The sequence below is a fragment of the Phaenicophaeus curvirostris genome, chromosome 3 (assembly GCF_032191515.1).
Source record: "Phaenicophaeus curvirostris isolate KB17595 chromosome 3, BPBGC_Pcur_1.0, whole genome shotgun sequence".
Lineage (NCBI taxonomy): Eukaryota > Metazoa > Chordata > Aves > Cuculiformes > Cuculidae > Phaenicophaeus > Phaenicophaeus curvirostris.
The window spans coordinates 7,302,877-7,320,811 of record NC_091394.1 but is presented as its reverse complement, the minus strand read 5'-3'; the positions used below and the strand labels follow the sequence as shown (position 1 = coordinate 7,320,811).

At 41.5% G+C, this 17,935-nt stretch overlaps 1 protein-coding gene across 1 annotated transcript in view; it reads left to right on the top strand.

The window, feature by feature from the left end:
* Nucleotides 1–17,935, top strand: part of TEX10 (testis expressed 10) — a 59,074-nt gene that overhangs the window by 4,214 nt on the left and 36,925 nt on the right. The window contains exons 2-7 of the mRNA XM_069853322.1: nucleotides 256–444; nucleotides 1,318–2,024; nucleotides 6,071–6,314; nucleotides 7,295–7,407; nucleotides 8,330–8,568; nucleotides 14,799–14,934. Coding sequence (XP_069709423.1) covers nucleotides 265–444; nucleotides 1,318–2,024; nucleotides 6,071–6,314; nucleotides 7,295–7,407; nucleotides 8,330–8,568; nucleotides 14,799–14,934 — 1,619 coding nt within the window. The 5' untranslated portion in view covers nucleotides 256–264. The remainder of the gene's footprint in view (nucleotides 1–255; nucleotides 445–1,317; nucleotides 2,025–6,070; nucleotides 6,315–7,294; nucleotides 7,408–8,329; nucleotides 8,569–14,798; nucleotides 14,935–17,935) is intronic.

The following is a 17,935-nucleotide window of genomic DNA, read 5'->3' as shown; positions in this document are numbered from 1 at the left end:
TAGGTGATCTTTTCAGTGGAGTAGTTCTCGGAGCATAACCAACCAAAGGAGCAACTGAGTGTTTGCTGGACGCTAGAACAAGTGCTGTACTGGATCAGTCTGCATGTCTGTTTAGTCTAGCATCTTGTCTCAGGAGCAGAACAAGTTTATGCATAGGCAAAAGAATAAAAACATTAGCCTTCTTGAGGAAGTTGCTGCCTTTTGGTGGCGTTGCTTGTGTTTAATGAAATTCATATTCTGAATATCTTTTTGCAGAGAATCAGAATGACTAAAAAAAGGAAACATCAAGAGGATTTCCAGAAGGTGAAATTAAAAGTTGGGAAAAAAAAGCCTAAACTGGAGAATGCGACTGATACTACCTTCAAAACAAAGGCCATACAAATTCCCGAACAGCTTAAAGAAGATGGAGTGCTTCCTACGCAAAATAGAAAACTTAACATCAAGGTATGCTGTGACACTGTGTTCTGCAGTGACAGAAAATTGCCTGTCACTTGTCTAAGTTTGCTGTGTTTACTAGAATTTAGGAAAAAAATATTCATTTAGAAAAGAATAAAACCCTTGAAAATCCCCAGCTGAGTCTCAGAATGCAACCTCTCTGTCCCTGACAGTAAGGTGACCCATGAATTTAATGGCTCGAATTGGTAGACCAGCATATAACCTGAGGGAAAGGTTTTCAGCAGACTGACTTAAGTGTCTAGAATTAACATTTGGTTTTTAAAAGCCTTGGATTCACAGAATCACAGAATAACCAGGTTGGAAGAGACCCACCGGATCACCGAGTCCAACCGTTCCTACCAAACACTAAACCATATCCCTCAGATTGTAACCGAAGGGCGGGATTTTAAAAGGTAGACTTCTGAGATGGAGTTCTAAAAGGATTTAGCGTTTCTTTGGTGGTTCTACTTTCCCTGCTTTGTGTCGTCTTGTGTCTTGCAACTCTGCTTAAGCTGGAGAAAGCGGTTGGGACTGGGATTTCATAGTTTTACTTCTGAGAACAAGTGCGTGGGCACTTGTTTTTGGTCATCCCCCTGTTAAGTCAGTAGGGTTGTGCATAAACTTAAGCATGAGGACTGTCTAATTACCCAAAAGACAAGTCACAGTATCTCGGTTTTCCTGTCACTGAATTGTGACAATTTTTCACTGTTCTGCTTCAAACTAAAGTTAGTTTTTTTCTGAACATACGCTGCTATGAGCAGTGGTGCATCATGAGAATAGCCGCTGTATTTTTGAGTGTTTAAGCAAAATGTGCTGGGAGGAGGTGAAGTTTAAGGAGCTGAAAGCAGTAATGATAGCAATTATGTGTTTCTTTCCTTTTAGGATCTGCTCTCACAGATGCATCACTATAGTCCTGGGGTCAAGCATAATGCGCTTCTCGGGCTCAAAGAACTCCTGTCTCAGTATCCGTTTGTAATTGATGCACACCTTTCGAATATAATAAGTGAGGTGGCCGCAGTGTTTACAGACAAAGATTCTGGTGTCAGAGGAGCAGCTGTTCACCTGCTGCAATTTTTGTCTTCAAAGATAAGAGCGGAACAGATTGCTCCGTTTTTCCCTTTGGTAAGTGCCCATCTTTCCAGTGCCATGACTCATATCAGTGAGGGAATTCAGGAAGATTCATTGAAAGTCTTGGACGTTTTGTTGGAAGCGTACCCAGCTCTTCTCACAGACCGCAGCAGTATATTGTTGAAGAATTTTGTAGAGCTTATTTCTCACCAGCAGCTGTCAAAAAGACTGAAAAGCAGAGAGAAACTTTCCTGGATGCTCTCTGTTAACCCAAATCGCAGGGTGACTTCTCAGCAGTGGAGGTTGAATGTACTTACCAGGCTCAAGAAGTTTCTCCAGGCAGTGGTAGATGGATCCAGTGAAATAGAGGATGAAGGGCTTCAAGAGCAGAAGGATAGCCCTCGTTCTGTGAGGAACCCAGTATGTATAACTTGGAAGGTCCATGCAAATAATCAGCAACACATACAGCTGTTTGGAAATGGTGGCTTACGACCAAAGATCAACTCATCGTTTAGACTGAGGTGAGAAAACGTGAATTAATTTGGGAATTAATGTCAACTCTGTGATCGCAGTGTGAAGCTCTGGTTGTTTGCTGTTGAGGACGACAATTTCTAGCGTGGGATTGTCCCTTAGCCATACTTTTTGGTGTTTAGTGTACCATGCAATCTTACTGCAGTGGCTTGTAGCTGTGGAAAGACTCAGCAGAGAGGTGCTCGGCCTGTATCGTGAACTTTCCCATTCTTGAATGAAAGTTTTATTTTATGCTATCCATAATAATTTTGGAAGAGAAACTGTAGCGAGTTTTTTGGCATGTGAACTGACAGCAGCAGGTTGTTGCAGGATATCAGACAGACATGGGAGCAGGCAGGCAGGTTTCTTTACGTTAAACGTAAGCTTGTTTTTCCTAGTGTCATAATGAATTTTACTGATATTCTGTGCTTTTACCTTCAGGAGTCTGTTGTAAGTTTAGGAGTCTGTTTTCTTTGAATGCAACTCCTTTTTAAAGGGGCAGCGTGGTAAGATGTGTCTGGCTTGATGAAGTTCTGCCGAGTTTCCGATTGTAGATGTTTTTCATCAGTTCCCCAGTTCATACCTTCACTGTGGATAAAATATGTCTTGTCCCAGACGTGTTGATGGATATGGACAAAGTTTAGGGTGCTTAGTCACCAAAAGGTTTGTGTGTTTTTTAATACTACTCTAAATAGGTGTGAGCTAACGTTGGGGGTGAAACACCTAACCTTTGTATCTCTTCCTCCTTTGATTCACCCGCTCCTCATGCTAGAGGGGAACCTCTCACCCCACTTTATGGTACCTTTTAAACATTGGCATCCTCGTGTATGTGCACTAAAATAGATGTTACATACCTGCTGTTGGGAGACCTGGAGTGACAACTTGAAAACCAGAAACTGTTCAGCCGTTGCACAGCGCTTGTAAGCCATGGATATCGCAGTGGTTTGAAGAGAAACCAGGGGCAGAAAAGAGTATAAACCCCGTTGCCTAATCCATTTGTGTTGTCCATCTTGTATCTTTGAATGACTGAAGTGCAGACTAAGAGGTGTTCTCTCTTAAAATTGCAGGTATTGACCTGCCTTAGCAGATGTTTTCTCTTTCTTTCATGGAGACAGACAAATTCTCTTCCCAGTCTCCTAGGCTTTCTCATGGTAGGTAGCATATTGCTTGTGGTAGGTGTAGGAAATGTACGTTAAGCTAAGTAAAATGTGCTGCTTATTCTCATAAAAGCAGTCGTTAGCCCAGCATAAGGGTTCAGTCATGAGCAGCAGTATCTCCTGCAGGTAAAACTTTAGTTGGAAACTAGACGAGGGAAGCCCGCTTAGGCGAAGGGAAGGGTTCAGTGCTGAGCGCACAAGTCATGTGAGCTTCATCTCTGCGGTCAGAAGCTTACAAGTGTGAACCCCCATATATCAGAGGATTCTTGTATTGTGCCCTGAATGATAGTGTGTGATGTACCGTGCCGTGTAATAGCTGAAGCTGCATTATATTCAAGATCTAGGAAAATAAACTTTCCATCTGGTGTCACCTGAATTGGATTCTGCTTTTCTGAGGAGCTAGATTTTGGTGAAACATCGTGATCCACTGGTTATAAATAGTTCCAAAAAAGCCTTCGCAAGCATGAGGAGGAGCCAAAAGAATAGAAGGAAGCGTTGCTAGAATCCAAGGCGAGGTTGGCAAAGCGAACTGATGGCAGCAGAACAGAAGAATGGAAAGAGAAAGAGCGTCTGCAGAAGGTACTAGGATGTTCTTTTTTTATTGCATTTGTGCCTATTTTTATTATTAATTTTGTATAGAGGGCCACTACAGCTTGTTTCAGTGGATACTGGAAAAATTCTAAGAGTGTCAGTTACTGTATTGGGTTTGGATTTGCCAGTGAGACCTTTTCTAGTAGTCTGAAGGTGTTTAATTCTGTCTTTTCCAAGCCCAGCTCTGTGGCCTTTTACAGGCATTCCCAGGCCTTTGCTGTGGCTGTTACTGAAAGGACATAAATTATGTCTAATAAGACGTGCAAAACATCTGTAACGCTTCTTGAGTACTCCCAAAATCTGAATCAGTGAGTGTGTTTTTCTTTAAAGAAGTCAATGCACAATTAGTCAAGTTCTAACTCTAGATAATAAATGGACCAAACTGTAAGTAACTAATTGTGTGCACGTGTTGATGGCCTCGTCACTAATACAGCAAGTATGTTTCAGCTTTGTTCCTTCGAAAGTAGGGTTCAAACACCATTAATAGTATGCTAAATTTTTTCAACTCCTGTATCTTTTTAATTTTGCAAGTTCATTTGGTAGGGATGGCACCTCGTTGATTATACAAAGGTATTTTCAGAAGCTGTTTGCAGTATCAATGCTTAGTAAAATGTGTAGATTCTGAGCCTGGGATGCTGAAGGGGCCAACGAGGCAAATCTTAAGACTTCATGATTTTCTGTGGCTTGTTAGGTCTTCCTGCTGTGTGTGAATTCAAGAATACAGTGAATTAGGAGATGATTAGATTATATCCTCTGCCTTATGTACTGACTGTGCTGCTTTTTGCGTCGAACTCATTTCAGGTGTGGAAAACTGGAAATCCTTCATGACTCTAATGTGGTGATACCAAGGCATGTCATCTTTTTTTTTGGACTGGAAGTGGTGCTACAGAAAAGGTGGTAGAGCTCCTGTTTCTGCTGACAAAGGACAAAATGAAGCTGCCAAGATGACGACTTGAGAGACCAGAGTGAAAGACAAAGCATAGTGAATAAATATGTATATGGTGTGACGTGTGCGTCGGATGGAAATGGAAAATAGAATTCAGTTGGTGTACTGAATGTTTCTTTGCTGAGGGCAGTAACCCAGCTTAGATTTGTTAACTTCCAATGACATTTCCTACTTCAAGCAGCAGAAAGTTGTTTCCTTGTTTTCTGTTTCTTTTACACTTCCCTTGGCTGAATTTCTGTTGTATTCTTACTGTCAAATTGCAGATACACCATTTTCGTTTGGTCCTCCTTCAGAAAAGTACTTTTATTTTAAAGAAAACTGCAGTTTAAGGGGTACACAAATAATCTGGCAGCTCCCCTGAGGTTCAGCATACCAGTTTTGTGTATACTAGGAAGTTAGAATTGTGATGGGAGTTCTGTGCTGTGACTTAGAAAACAAAATTATCATGGAAAACAATGTTAGAAGTCAACAATTGAGATTACCATTGTTTGGGGTTTTTTTTTAAGTGCTCTTGTTATTTGGAAACCCTTTCAGAAGCATCTGGGTTGCTTAAAAGTAGCAGGAGTTATGCAGGGTTTTCTTTCTTTAGGGCACCTTGTTTTTAAAATGGATATGAATTGACTGAATTTATCTGGGAGCAGGATTTGATTGTTTCTGCTGATAACCCCTTTTGAATCACAAAGTGTGTTTTAAGGGCAGGTGGGAAGCCCTTGGTTTACTTGCTTTCTAGGAGATGTTCTTTTAATTAAAACTGTCTCTCTTTATTTTTTGATAAATTTTGTTTGACTTAATTATCAGATCATTTTAATAATTTGCCAGCTAGTTGCTCTCTAGAGCATTATAATTAAACATTAGGTGGGAATCAAAGTTACGTTCTTGCAGAACCACCATTATGTTTCTTACAGCTGGAGATGGTCATTAACTGTAATAAACCTTGTGCATTTGACAATACTTTGTAGTGAGTTTCATTATTTTGCTTCAAGGAGCTTAAAACTTACAGCTTTTTTATTTAGCTTTGCTGAGTACAGTGGGTTCTTACCTGTTGGTTGAAGGTGATATAATGCGAAATGTATTTCTCCGCTTTCCAGATAACAATGGGGAAAGAAATACTGAAATGTAAGAACTTGTTACAGAAGCGCACAGGCTTGCAGGGAGACTCAGAAGCAGTTTTGTTGTAGATGGCTTGAACTCTGAATTTTTCTTACTGAAATATCTAGCAAGAAAGCAAGCAAACATTTAACGTATGAATAAAGTATTGTTTTGTGTTACTCAGAAAGCAGGAAAATGGTAGTGCTCTAATCTGTTTTTAAAGGTGTGATCCTTATCTTTTTTCCTTTCTTTTTTTTCTGCTTTTGTCGTTTAGGTCCCTGGCAAGCGTAATGGACAGTACAGAAAAAGGCCTGTCCTCAGCTGAAAACTTAAAAGGTTTTATTGAGATAATAATTCCTCTACTGATTGAGTGCTGGATTGAAGCATCTCCTGCCCAGTCAGCTCCCATTCTTGGAAACCTTTTGGAACCAGAATCTCAGCAGCTCATGCAGCAAGTGCTTAGTATAATACATTTATTGTGGAAACTCACAAAGCGACATGATGAGACATACAAAATGGTAAGGGAGAAGTGATCTGTGGCATAATAATGACAGTTCATTTTGTTTTGATTGAGAACTAGGGATTTGTGATTGGAAGTAGTGGAAATAGTTTGTTAAGGGAGAAAAAGCTGAAGTTTTGAGTAGAATTTGACTTTGGCTTTTGTCAGGTCTCTTACTCCAGAAAAGAACCTGTTGAATTCAGCATTCACCAACGGTCTCCTAGAATCCTTCTTGACATGTTGCAGCACAAAAGCTTTTGAAACTGGAAGTGGTATTGGAGAGGAGTATTTTGCCTCCCAGATAACATCTAGAATATCAGTCTGAACAAAGCCTAGAGGGCAGTTGTCTGTTCCGTGTTTTTATGTATTGAACAATGTTAGGGGTGTGGGGTGGAAATGAACAAGCACCAAACGCTTGGGAAAATAAGGGATAATAGTGGTATGAGATCCTGTAATTGCTCGGTGCAACCTCTCTTGCGTCACGAATGGGTAGTATCACAAGGCATTGAGTCAAAATGTCAGTAAGAATCTTGGAAAAGATCCTTGGAAGCTTTTTTTTTTTTTTTCCTAACTTTTACTAAGAATAAGTCTTCATGGGAAATTCAGGACAGTCACTGCGAGCAAATCAGAGATTCACTCCAATTTTAAGTACCCTGATAAGTTGCTATAAAAGCACTTTGGCTTCTGTAACTCACTCGATTTAATATTGTATCTATCCACTTTCCTATGTACAAAGAAGATACAGTGGTCTAGTTTGAGCTGAATGTTGTTTCTTAACCTTGGCTTGTACTTTAATTTTACTCCCTTGTTTCGTGGACCTTTGGGTTTATGCAAAGGACTTCATGTTTACATCTGAAAGTAAACGTATATGAAAACTTGCAAACAGAAGCTAAAGTCCCTGTTTTGCCTTGATTCCAGTAACGGAATTTGGAAGTTGATTGTGTTGATGTATTTCCCTTACAACTATATTTTCTGTCCATCACCTGCTTTCCCTGACAGGAGCTATGGCTTCGAATGAATTACCTTGTTGATTTCAAGCACTACTTCATGCGTCATTTTCCTTATTCTTTACAAGAAACAGTAAAGCACAGAAAGAAAGATTCATGCAAAGGGTAAGAATAAAATCAGTGGTATAGCTTTTAATTTCCTAAGTTAGACAATGTGAGTCGTGCTTAATCCAGTATTAAGTTTTTAAGGATGGAAAAGAAAACTTTCTATTGTGCCTTCCTTGGAGATCTGTAGAGAAGCTTGCATAGGAAGGCAGCATTGCTTTGAATTGAGAAGGTTTGGTTGTTCCTTGTAAAAGTATTGTTCGGGAAGTGATTTCAGTGACCTCCAGTAGAAATCACTTAGTGTTCTGACTGCTGTGAATTTTCTTTTCTTGTACGCTGTGAGCGACCAGTTGGCAAGTAGAGAGGTTCTAGCATTATATGTCGAGCTGCAACACCCTTGAGCCCTCTCTTAATTTCCTTTAGTTTTGTCTTTCAAACCTCTGCAGGCAACAGGGTGGTCCTGCAGAATATTGCGATGGTGAAAAATCTGTGTCTGGTTCCACGTGAATATGGCAAAAAATACCTCAATGGATTTCTTGATGCTCTTTGTGGTCCTTTTTGTTATTGTGTTATAATGGCTAAGTCCATGTGATTCTTTACAGGAGTAGAAACACAGAAGAAACTGAACCTAAGGGTTCATTTGGTTTAGCCTTCCTGTACTGGCTTTAGTCCCCTAAAAGTGTTGCTAGGCCAGAGTAAAAATATCCAAGAGGAGAAGCCAGCCGCCAATATACAGTTTGGAGCTTTGGCTGTTGCTGCCTCTATAAATATAAGAAACAGACATTTTAGTGGCAGAACAAAAAATGTCAAGTACCCAGATTTCAAATATGGAGACTTTTAAAATGCATATTGGCTTTAAAACTTAAACACTAAGAATTTTGTTGAACATAGTATAATTTCTACCAAAGTAACGTGCATTAAAAGGTGCAAAATATTTTTTTGAGATCACTTTCTCTTTTCTCCCTTCTCTCCTGCCCCTTAGCAACAAGTACTGTATGACATCCTCAAACAGCGTAGACCATCTTTTACTGAACTTAACCTTGTGTGACATCATGGTTTCACTAGCAAGCACCTCAACACTTCAAACGGATTCTGGTTGGCTGGATATGATAAGGAAATTTGTGACAGATACTCTCCAGGATGGCAGCAAGCTGAATAGCAAGCAGGTGAACAGATTGCTTGGTGTGACTTGGAGACTGATGCAAATACAACAAAACAAAGGTAAGACAGGAGTAGTTTCTGAAAAACAAAGTGATGCACTGACAAAACGTGAGTTATTCTAGTGTTTTCAGGTCACTTCGTCTTGCATCCTCAGTTGTTCTGTCATAAAGTATTTTGTCTATAGAGGCAAATTGAATTGGATGGTCATATCTCTGTGTAGCTTTAAAAACTGCTTGATTTTTAAGAATGCTGTTAGATTCATGCTGTTGATATGCAGAGTATTAATATATTTGTATATCTGTTTTCTGTTTTCACTTCTTAAGATATTCTTATAAGTGGGATTCTTTGTTAAAAAAACACTTAGTAGTATGTAGAGGTTCCTGGTACTTTAATACTCTAACCCTTCTTCAAAATGATTAACGTAGCTATTAGGCTTCCTCGAGTACTGTCACATGACCATTCTACATTTCTGATAATGTGAAACGCCAAGATGGTTTTGGTGGAATCTGCTGTAGAATATTTTCCAAGGTGTTTGGTTTGAGTTCTTTTCCAAGAGAAAATGTATTTCTAGTTGTGACTTGTAGCACTGGTAGGGTATTTTGGTTTGGCTTTTCTTTTGGCTTTTCAAGTACTACGTGGTTGTGTTCCAGGTGAGACCGTGGTTGATGTGTCTGTTAAGTAATCGATGTAAGACTTGTGTAGAAAAGAATTTTTTGGTAAATGGAAAGGTAGCAGGGCTCTGCTGTGTCTCACCAGTCTGGTAAAAGTGAATTCCACAGCTGTGCAGGCACGTAGACCTTAAAGAAAATGCTTTGCCCTTAGCAGCAGATTACAGTATTAGTGTTGTAAGATGAAAAGATGTCGAATGTCCCTCATATATATTTTGGCAGCTAGTTGTGTCTCCTTCCAAACCCATTTTAATTGGGAATCTCTCTGTCCCTATGTCCCTGATCACAAAGATAATAACTACTCATTCCTATCTGCGCTTTAGATTTAGCCTTCTAATGAAGGCAAATAGTAGTCCAAAGTCAGAGTCTCGCCAACTGAGCTAAAGCAGAAGAGTTGCTACTCGGGAAGGTAGTTTCCAAATTATTGTTGAACAATTAAATCAGATATTTCGCACTTTTCGTTGTAATGAAAAATTGTTTTCTCATTTATCTACCAAACTGTTACCAGCCTAGTGGATAACGGCTGTAATTTCTCTAACCAAAGGGGCTACTTTAGTGCAATGATTTTCCTCAGGAATGCAGAAAATAGATAAGCTTAAAACGAAGTTTAGGTGAAGTTCCAACAGATTAATACGTATGGATCCTCTCTGCTGATCTTGTAAAAGTTCTGTGGTTTCGCTGCAAATAGGAAATAGTTTACCTCATGAATCTGTATCTTTTTGTGTGGACAATTTCTCTCATCCCTTCAGGATAAATCCTTTTGTGCAGTACTAAAAGCCTGCCTAGAGGTCAGATGATGATCGATTTACTAGCTGTAGAGGAAACAAAGCCTCGATGTGCTGCAGAAACGGGTTGACGGTTCAACAAGAAGGGTGAAGTCCTGCACCTGGGGAGGGACAAGTGCATGAAACTCTCCATGATGGAGGCTGACCAGCTGGAAAGCAGCTTGGCAGATGAGGACCAGGGGATCTTGGTGGACGTTACGATGAGCAAGAGCCAGAAACGGGACCTTGTGCCACATGGTGTCCTGGGCTGCATTATGAGGAATGTTGAGAGCAGGGTGAGGGAGGTGATCCATCCCTTCTGTTCTGCGCTGGTGAGGCCATGCTTGAGCGCTGTGTCCTGTTTTGGGATCCCCAATACAAGAGATCTCTGGCCGTACTGGAGAGAGTACAGTGAACGGCCCTTTAGCATATCTCCTGTAAGAAATGGCTGAGAGAGCTGGGAGTGTTCAGCCAGGAGAAGAGGAGGCTCAGGAGACATCTCCTCAACATATGTAAATGCCTGAAGGAAGGGTGCAAAGAAGATGAAGCTGGGCTCTTTTCAGTGGTGCTCAGTGACCCCTCCTCCTTCTCCCACCTTTGGTACCTTTCAGGCCACAGGCCCCGTGGTCGTCGCCCCGGCTCACCGTCACTGTCATTATGACATCACAGTGACGTGGTGTCACCAGCCACCTGCTCGGGACCTATAAAAGGAGGCGCGGGCCCTGCAGCTGGCCCAGAGCTCACTGAGCTTCAAGGTCTTCCAGACGTGTCTGGAAGGAGGAGCTGCTAGAGGAGCCAGGCAACTGTCTGCTTATCCATGAAGCGGACAAGATTTGGGACGAGAGCAGAAGGGAACAACATGGTTCCCATGCGTAGTTCCCTACCAGGGAACAGCCAGAGCAGCCAGGTGGGTGGCTGCTCACCTTTGAAGCGAAAAACATCGGCTTTAGATCAAGAAAAGAAGAGCGTGGAGTCCAGCGCTGTGTCCATGCCAGGGAGCAGCCAGGAGAGTGGTTGCTCACCTTTGAAACAGAGAGTGTTAGATAGAAGCACAGAAGGGAACAACATGGATCCCAAGCATAGTTCCCTGCTAAGGAACCAACAGAGCAACCAGGAGAGTGGCCGCTCACCTGCAATGCGGAAAGCATCGGCTTTAGGTCGGAAAGGGAAGAGTGTGGAGTCCAAGCGTGTCTCCATGCGAAGGAAGAGAAGACGCCGGAGAAGACGAGCAAGACGTGATGTCCGTGCTCTTGCCTCTCTGTTGAGGCATGGTGTGAAGCCCAGGCATGACTGTGCACCAAAGGACACTGTGGAGCCAATGGAGGTGGATCCACCTGAAGACAGTGAGGAGCCTATGGAAGTGAGTCCACCTCAATAAGAATCATCCACAGCAGTGGGTCCACTGCCCCAGCCATCCCCCGGCAGTGCTCCAGCCATGCAGACTCCTCTGCGTGCAATGAGAGCACGCTTGGTTACTTCAGAAGGAGGCTTGCCATGTGACAATTAAAACTAAAATACACTGGAAATCATGAGGACTTTGGCTGCATTTTGGAAGTCTGTATAATGTTGACCTTTTAAGCCCTCTTTTTTAAGAATAGATTTTAGAATTGCTTTGGATTTTAAACTTGTCTTGTTTATATGAAGGAATTCAAACAATGGGAATTGCTTTACTAAAGGTGCCACAGAGAGTTATTGGAATGTCGCTGAACATTTTGCAGTTAAAAGATTTATTTCTTACTATATTAGTTTAGTTAGCAGTTCATTAATTATCTAACGAGTTCATAAAGATGTAATTAGTCCAATGGCATGAGGTTTAACAAGGCCAAATGCCGGGTCCTGCACTTGGGGCACAACAACCCTATGCAGTGCTACAGACTAGGAGAAGTCTGTCTAGAAAGCTGCCTGGAGGAGAGGGACCTGGGGGTGTTGGTTGACAGCCGACTGAATATGAGCCAGCAGTGTGCCCAGGTGGCCAAGAAGGCCAATGGCATCTTGGCTTGTATCAGAAACGGTGTGACCAGCAGGTCCAGGGAGGTTATTCTCCCTCTGTACTCGGCACTGGTGAGACCGCTCCTCGAATCCTGCGTTCAGTTCTGGGCCCCTCAGCACAAGAAGGATGTTGAGGCTCTGGAGCGAGTCCAGAGAAGAGCAACAAAGCTGGTGAAAGGGCTGGAGAACAGGCCTTATGAGGAGCGGCTGAGAGAGCTGGGGGTGTTTAGCCTGGAGAAGAGGAGGCTGAGGGGTGACCTCATTGCTCTCTACAACTACCTGAAAGGAGGTTGTAGAGAGGAGGGTGCTGGCCTCTTCTCCCAAGTGACAGGGGACAAGACAAGAGGGAATGGCCTCAAGCTCCGCCAGGGAAGGTTTAGGCTAGACGTTAGGAAAAGATTCTTTACAGAAAGGGTCATTGGGCACTGGAACAGGCTGCCCAGGGAGGTGGTTGAGTCACCTTCCCTGGAGGTGTTTAAGGCACGGGTGGACGAGGTGCTGAGGGATATGGTTTAGTGTTTGGTAGGAACGGTTGGACTCGGTGATCCGGTGGGTCTCTTCCAACCTGGTTATTCTGTGATTCTGTGATTCTGTGAATTGTTATTCAGTTAAGAATAAGCCCATGTTTTGTTTAAGAAATACTGTCCACGAGGAATCTTCACATGAAAAGCATGTGAATTGAATAGGTTGATGCTCCTGACGCAGAGAAAAGAACTTAATAATTGATCTTAATTAAAATCCATTCTAATATTTGATTTATTTTTCCATTGACGAGTATGTTAAATTTCAACTTGGAAATGGTTCTCTCCACTCTACTTGAGTATGCCCATGCCATTTCAGGCCCTTTTTGTAGGGCCCATGTTTTTTGGTGAGAATCTTTATACCATAGATTGAATATGTTCCCTCATCTGCGTTTTACTGATTAAGACCAACTCCTGACTGGATCTGGGATAATTTTTAGTGTGGAGCGTTCTTGTCTCTGTGAGCAGAAGTGGCTGTGTTCAGTGTGGAACACAAAATTGCATCTGTTTTTTAATAGATATTTTGCTAACACTGCTCTGTACACCTAGATGGAAAGGTAAAGGTTTCACGGGCTTGGTTTATTAAGATAATGAAGTGATTGCTGCTATGTAAGTGCGTCTTGGAAACAATGAATTCATTAGCTCTTCTGAGAGAAGTTGCATCAGATTTCATATCTTTCATATATCTCTAAGTTTTCAGATGCTTCCCCGTTCTCTCCAGGCTTATCTTCCCTCAATGCAGGTATTTTTCCATTTTTACATTCAGTGGTTAAATCTAGTTTCCAAGAAAATGTTTGGTCTGCTTCTCAGTCTACTGTAATAACTTCTGCGCTTGCTGGCTGGTTTTAGCCAACTTTGACATAAGGACAGAACTTTCCTACCTTGTTTTATACCTGCTGAGAGCTTCAGCTGAGGAAAGGTTGCAGTGGAGTTGAGCAGTTCTCTTTGCACTGGCACGCCAGTGTCTTCTTGAGGTATGTATTTGCTGGTTAGTTAGCAAATGTGATTTTGGAGTCAGCTGGTTCTGAGACATGGAGAGCTGGTAAGGCTGGTGTGTGTGGCAGGGAAAAAGAACTGAAGGTACTGTGATAGTGAGGTTTGGGGGAGCATAGGTAAGCGAGGCTACTGCACTTGAGTAAAAGGATTCCTACTGACTGGAAAAGTGGAAACATAAGGTCCTGTACCTGGGTCAGAGCAATCCCAATCACAGATAGAGGCTGGGCAGAGAATGGATTGAGAGTAGTCCTGAAGGGAAGGACTTGTGGCTGTCGGTGGATTGGCAGCTCAACGTCATTGCAATGTGCACTTGCAGCCCAGAAAGCCAACCATATCCTGGGCTGCATCAAAATAAGTACAACCAGCAGGTCAAGGGAGGTGATGCTGCTCCTCTTCTCTGCTCTTGTGAGACCTCACCTGGAGTGCCGTGTTCAGTTCTGGAGCCCAGAAAGCCAACCATATCCTGGGCTGCATCAAAATAAGTACAACCAGCAGGTCAAGGGAGGTGATGCTGCTCCTCTTCTCTGCTCTTGTGAGACCTCACCTGGAGTGCCGTGTTCAGTTCTGGAGTCCTGGGCACAGAAAGGGCATGGATCTTCTAGAGTGAGTCCAGAGGAGGGTCACAAAGATGATGAGCGGGCTGGAGTGCCTCCCATGTGAGGACAAGCTAAGAGGTTTGTGATTATACAGCCTAGAGAAGAGAAGTCTCTGGTGAGATCTTCCATCAGCCCAGGGGAAACCTGGTTGGGGGGCCATTTATCAGGGTGCAGTGATAGGACAATGGGTAACGGTTTTAAGCTGAAAGAGGGGAGATTTAGATTAGATATTAGGAAGAATTTTTTTTCTGTGAGGGCGGCAAGGCACTGGAACAGGTTGCCCAGAGAAGTCTTGGATGCCTCAAGGCCAGGTTGAATGAGGCTTTGAGCAACCTGACGTAGTGGAAGGTGTTCCTGCCTGTGGCAGAGGTGTTGGAACTGGGTGACATTAAGGTCCCTTCCGACCCAAACTGTTGTATGATTCTGTGATGTGGAAGGTAGCTGTGGAAGGCAGGAACTTGTTGATTCTCAGCTACCTCACAACCTGTGCACTTCCTTGTCTTTATGAAGTTCTGAAGTTTTCACTTGTGTGTTGTCTGGCTCTTTTGTGTATGGCTCTTTGACGAGTTACACAAGAAGGTGTTGTTTCAGTGGTTTAGAAGTCTACCCAGTAGTTGGTTTAAAACTTTTTGGTACTTCCCTACGGAGTTAAATGTAGGTAGTTGGAGACAGAGATTGCAGGTCTTCTGTGTGTGTGTGTTTAAAATCCGAAAATTAAGAAGCACTACTTCAGATTTTTATATATTTTCTTTCTAGTGGCGACAGAACCCTTGATAAAAGCAGTATATACCCTATACCAGCAAAGGAATCTTCTCTTTCCGGTTCGTACGTTGCTTTTGAAATTTTTTAGCAGAGTTTACCAAAAAGAAGATTTAAGGACTCAAAGAATCAGGTAAAAACTATTTGCTTATTCTTTTTCATTTCAAGATTGTGTATTCATTTCAGAAGTTAGAACACTGAATTTCTGTGTGGATGTAGTAAAACTTCTTTCTTAATCTGTTTTGTCAGCCTGTCGCTGAGATTTGAAGATGTAGGTTTGCTGTGGTGGCCTTTGGTGGTTCTGGCAGTGTCTTTTGTACTTATTTATTTCAAGGAAAGTTTTCTTCTGTTTTGAGAGTGTGGTTCTGAAGAGACTAGGTTAAATAAAATGGTTTTGTACTTTTGGGTTCCCAGTTTCATGCATCTATTAGATATTTGGCCTGTTACAAGTAAGATGAGATTATTCTCTGTCGCTGCTGTTACACTCTTCGTCATAAGGTTTGTGCAAATTGTCTCCCAGTCTTAGCTTTTCCAGAAGATATTTTTTAGCCAAGTCGTCTGGTTCCAGCTACGTAAAAACCTGAAATACAGATCAGGCTGCATCAGTCGTACCTCATTTGAGAACTGCAAAGGAACGTAAGATTATACTTATGATACATATTTGTGCTCCTGCATAAAAATGCAACCTCGGGGCCTCCAGAAATGCTGGCGTATGCTAGCAGAGTCAGGCTTTGGGAAAACTGTTCTCTTCTGGCCCTCCTTTGTTTTGTTAAATATGAAGTTAATGCCTAAATACATGTAACTAGATCTACAGCCAGAAATATCTAACACTACCCTATGAACATTATAAGAAGTATAGGGAATTTACAAGACAGACAGGAAAATGGCTTGGGAATATCCCATTTTCCTCCTCTTTTCAACCAGAGGGGGAAAGATCTTTTTCATATTCATGTTCCCAAGGTTACACAACCACTGTTATCTGTACTTACCTGGAAGTCTTGAGCATGTCATCCAGTTTCACGTGCTCGTCTAACTGTCTGGAAAGCTTTAACTTTCTGTCTTAGGGCATCACAAATAGCAGTGATTTTCCTGCTGTTCCTCTTAGTCTTCTACATGGAATTGTGACATTTTTAGTAACAGAAGAATGAAATGTCAAAAATTCTTTGCAGAAAGTATAATAACACTTATGTCTTGTCAGACGTTTCAAGATGACATGATGTTTGTGTACTATACTGATCCATTTCTTTCCAGCATGTTTTTGTTTAGAAACAACTGGGTTTCTTTATTTCTTCAAGACATGGACTGTGCAGTAGATCCTGGATGTTACTTCATTCAGATTGATGTCATAGCTCTTTCAGCTTTTTTGTGACTGCTTTCCTCATTTTGAATTTTTTTTTTTTAACTCAGATGCTTATCAAGAGCAGTCTGAGAGGAGCAGAATTTGTGTTGGAGCTTTTTCCAAAGCCACACAAGTGAAGCTGTTTGCTTTTTAGGTACACCTAAAAAGGATTAGGAATAGGATTCAAAGGTTAGATAGTAGCTTTTGGCCTATTGTTACCCTGTGAAGTAAAAACTTGATTGATTTACTTCAGGGTTCAGAATTAATGTTTTGATCTTGATGTTAATCTTTACCTCTGATTACACACACACAGAGATGTATAGTGTTTATGTGTGTGTATATATGCATACACAGTGTGTGTGTATACATACAGATATGTATATTTATACTGGTATAGATTTTAAAAGGGTATTTAGCTTCACAGCTGCCTGCAACACTGATATATGTGAGATACCATAGGAGGAAGGCAAGAATTAGTTTTCCACAGTACTCTTAAGCTTCCATATATTTGAAGCCTGTACTTTGTCACTCTGCAGAACTTCTGCGTGTTTAGTATCATTCAGTGAATGTCTTCCATGAGCTTTTCTGGTCTTTCCTTGAACGGGTCTAAATGAAGAGCAACTGCAACATCGTCTGGCGAGGAGTGAGAAAGTTCATCTGTCTGAAGACCAACTTTCTTTTGTTTGTTTTGATCCTGGCTCCTTCTAGCTTCATTCCATATCAGCACCTGCTTCTTCAGTGGGAAGAGAAAGCATGTTTTATTTCCATCCACCATTTCCATGTCAAGGGATTTGAGACCCCCCTTGAGCCTGCCTTCAGCTAATCCACTTCAGTTGTCTCTTGTCTGGGCTTTTCCTACTTTTAAACACAATTAATCTGTCTGTTAATCTCCTTTCCTCTTATGTCATTATGGTAGTCTTGTTGACACCTTCAGAGACCTACTCTGAAGTACTTGAATTGCATTTGGCGGCTTCTTTCATGTAATAATCACTTTAGCAGTGAGCTGATGAAGTGTTCCTGGTTTATAAATTATACTTGATTTGGTAAGCCAGTGTGTCATAGAAATTGTAGCCCATGAAAGATAGCCTTGGTTGATAAGATTGTTTCAGTTTGAGCTAGAAAGGATAAATAAAAGTGGATCTATAATTGAGGTTGTCAGATTTTAAAGCTCAGTACTGAAGATGTTTAAAGGAAAGAGAAAAACTAAGTAGTGAAGTTTTCTGAAGTATGAACAGGCCAAATGATTGGGATTGGGAAGGAGATCTGGAGAATCAAGTTATAAGTACAAATGAAAATTTTATTTTTAGCTAGGGAAGAGCTTGAAGTTTTTTGCTGCTTCCTGATCAGCTTCTAGGGTGTTTTATGATAAATAGCACTTACAGAGAATGGTGGAAAAAAGGAATTGATAAGAAAACTGGTTTAATTCCTAGAGTTTCCGACAAGCAGGTTAGAAATATGCTCAAGAAAGCTCTAATTGTAAGAGCTGCAGGGGAAACCTAAGCTATGGATTCTTGCTACTCACATTTGGATTGGCCACCAGTTCTAGTTTTTCACACTACTGTAAGAGGTACCTGAATTGACAAGGGAGGCATTGGCAAAGGTAGAATTAAATTTGAAAGTCTAGTGTAAAGACTAGTAGCTTGATTGAGGGGTTAAGCGTTATGGAGGTTGTAGTAGTCTCATAAACTGATAAAACGAACAGTAAACGGAAGTGTTCCTTTGCCGGCATACGTTCGGGTTACACAGTTTCTGAAAGAGGTGAAAATATGCAATGCAAAACCTACAGATCAAATAA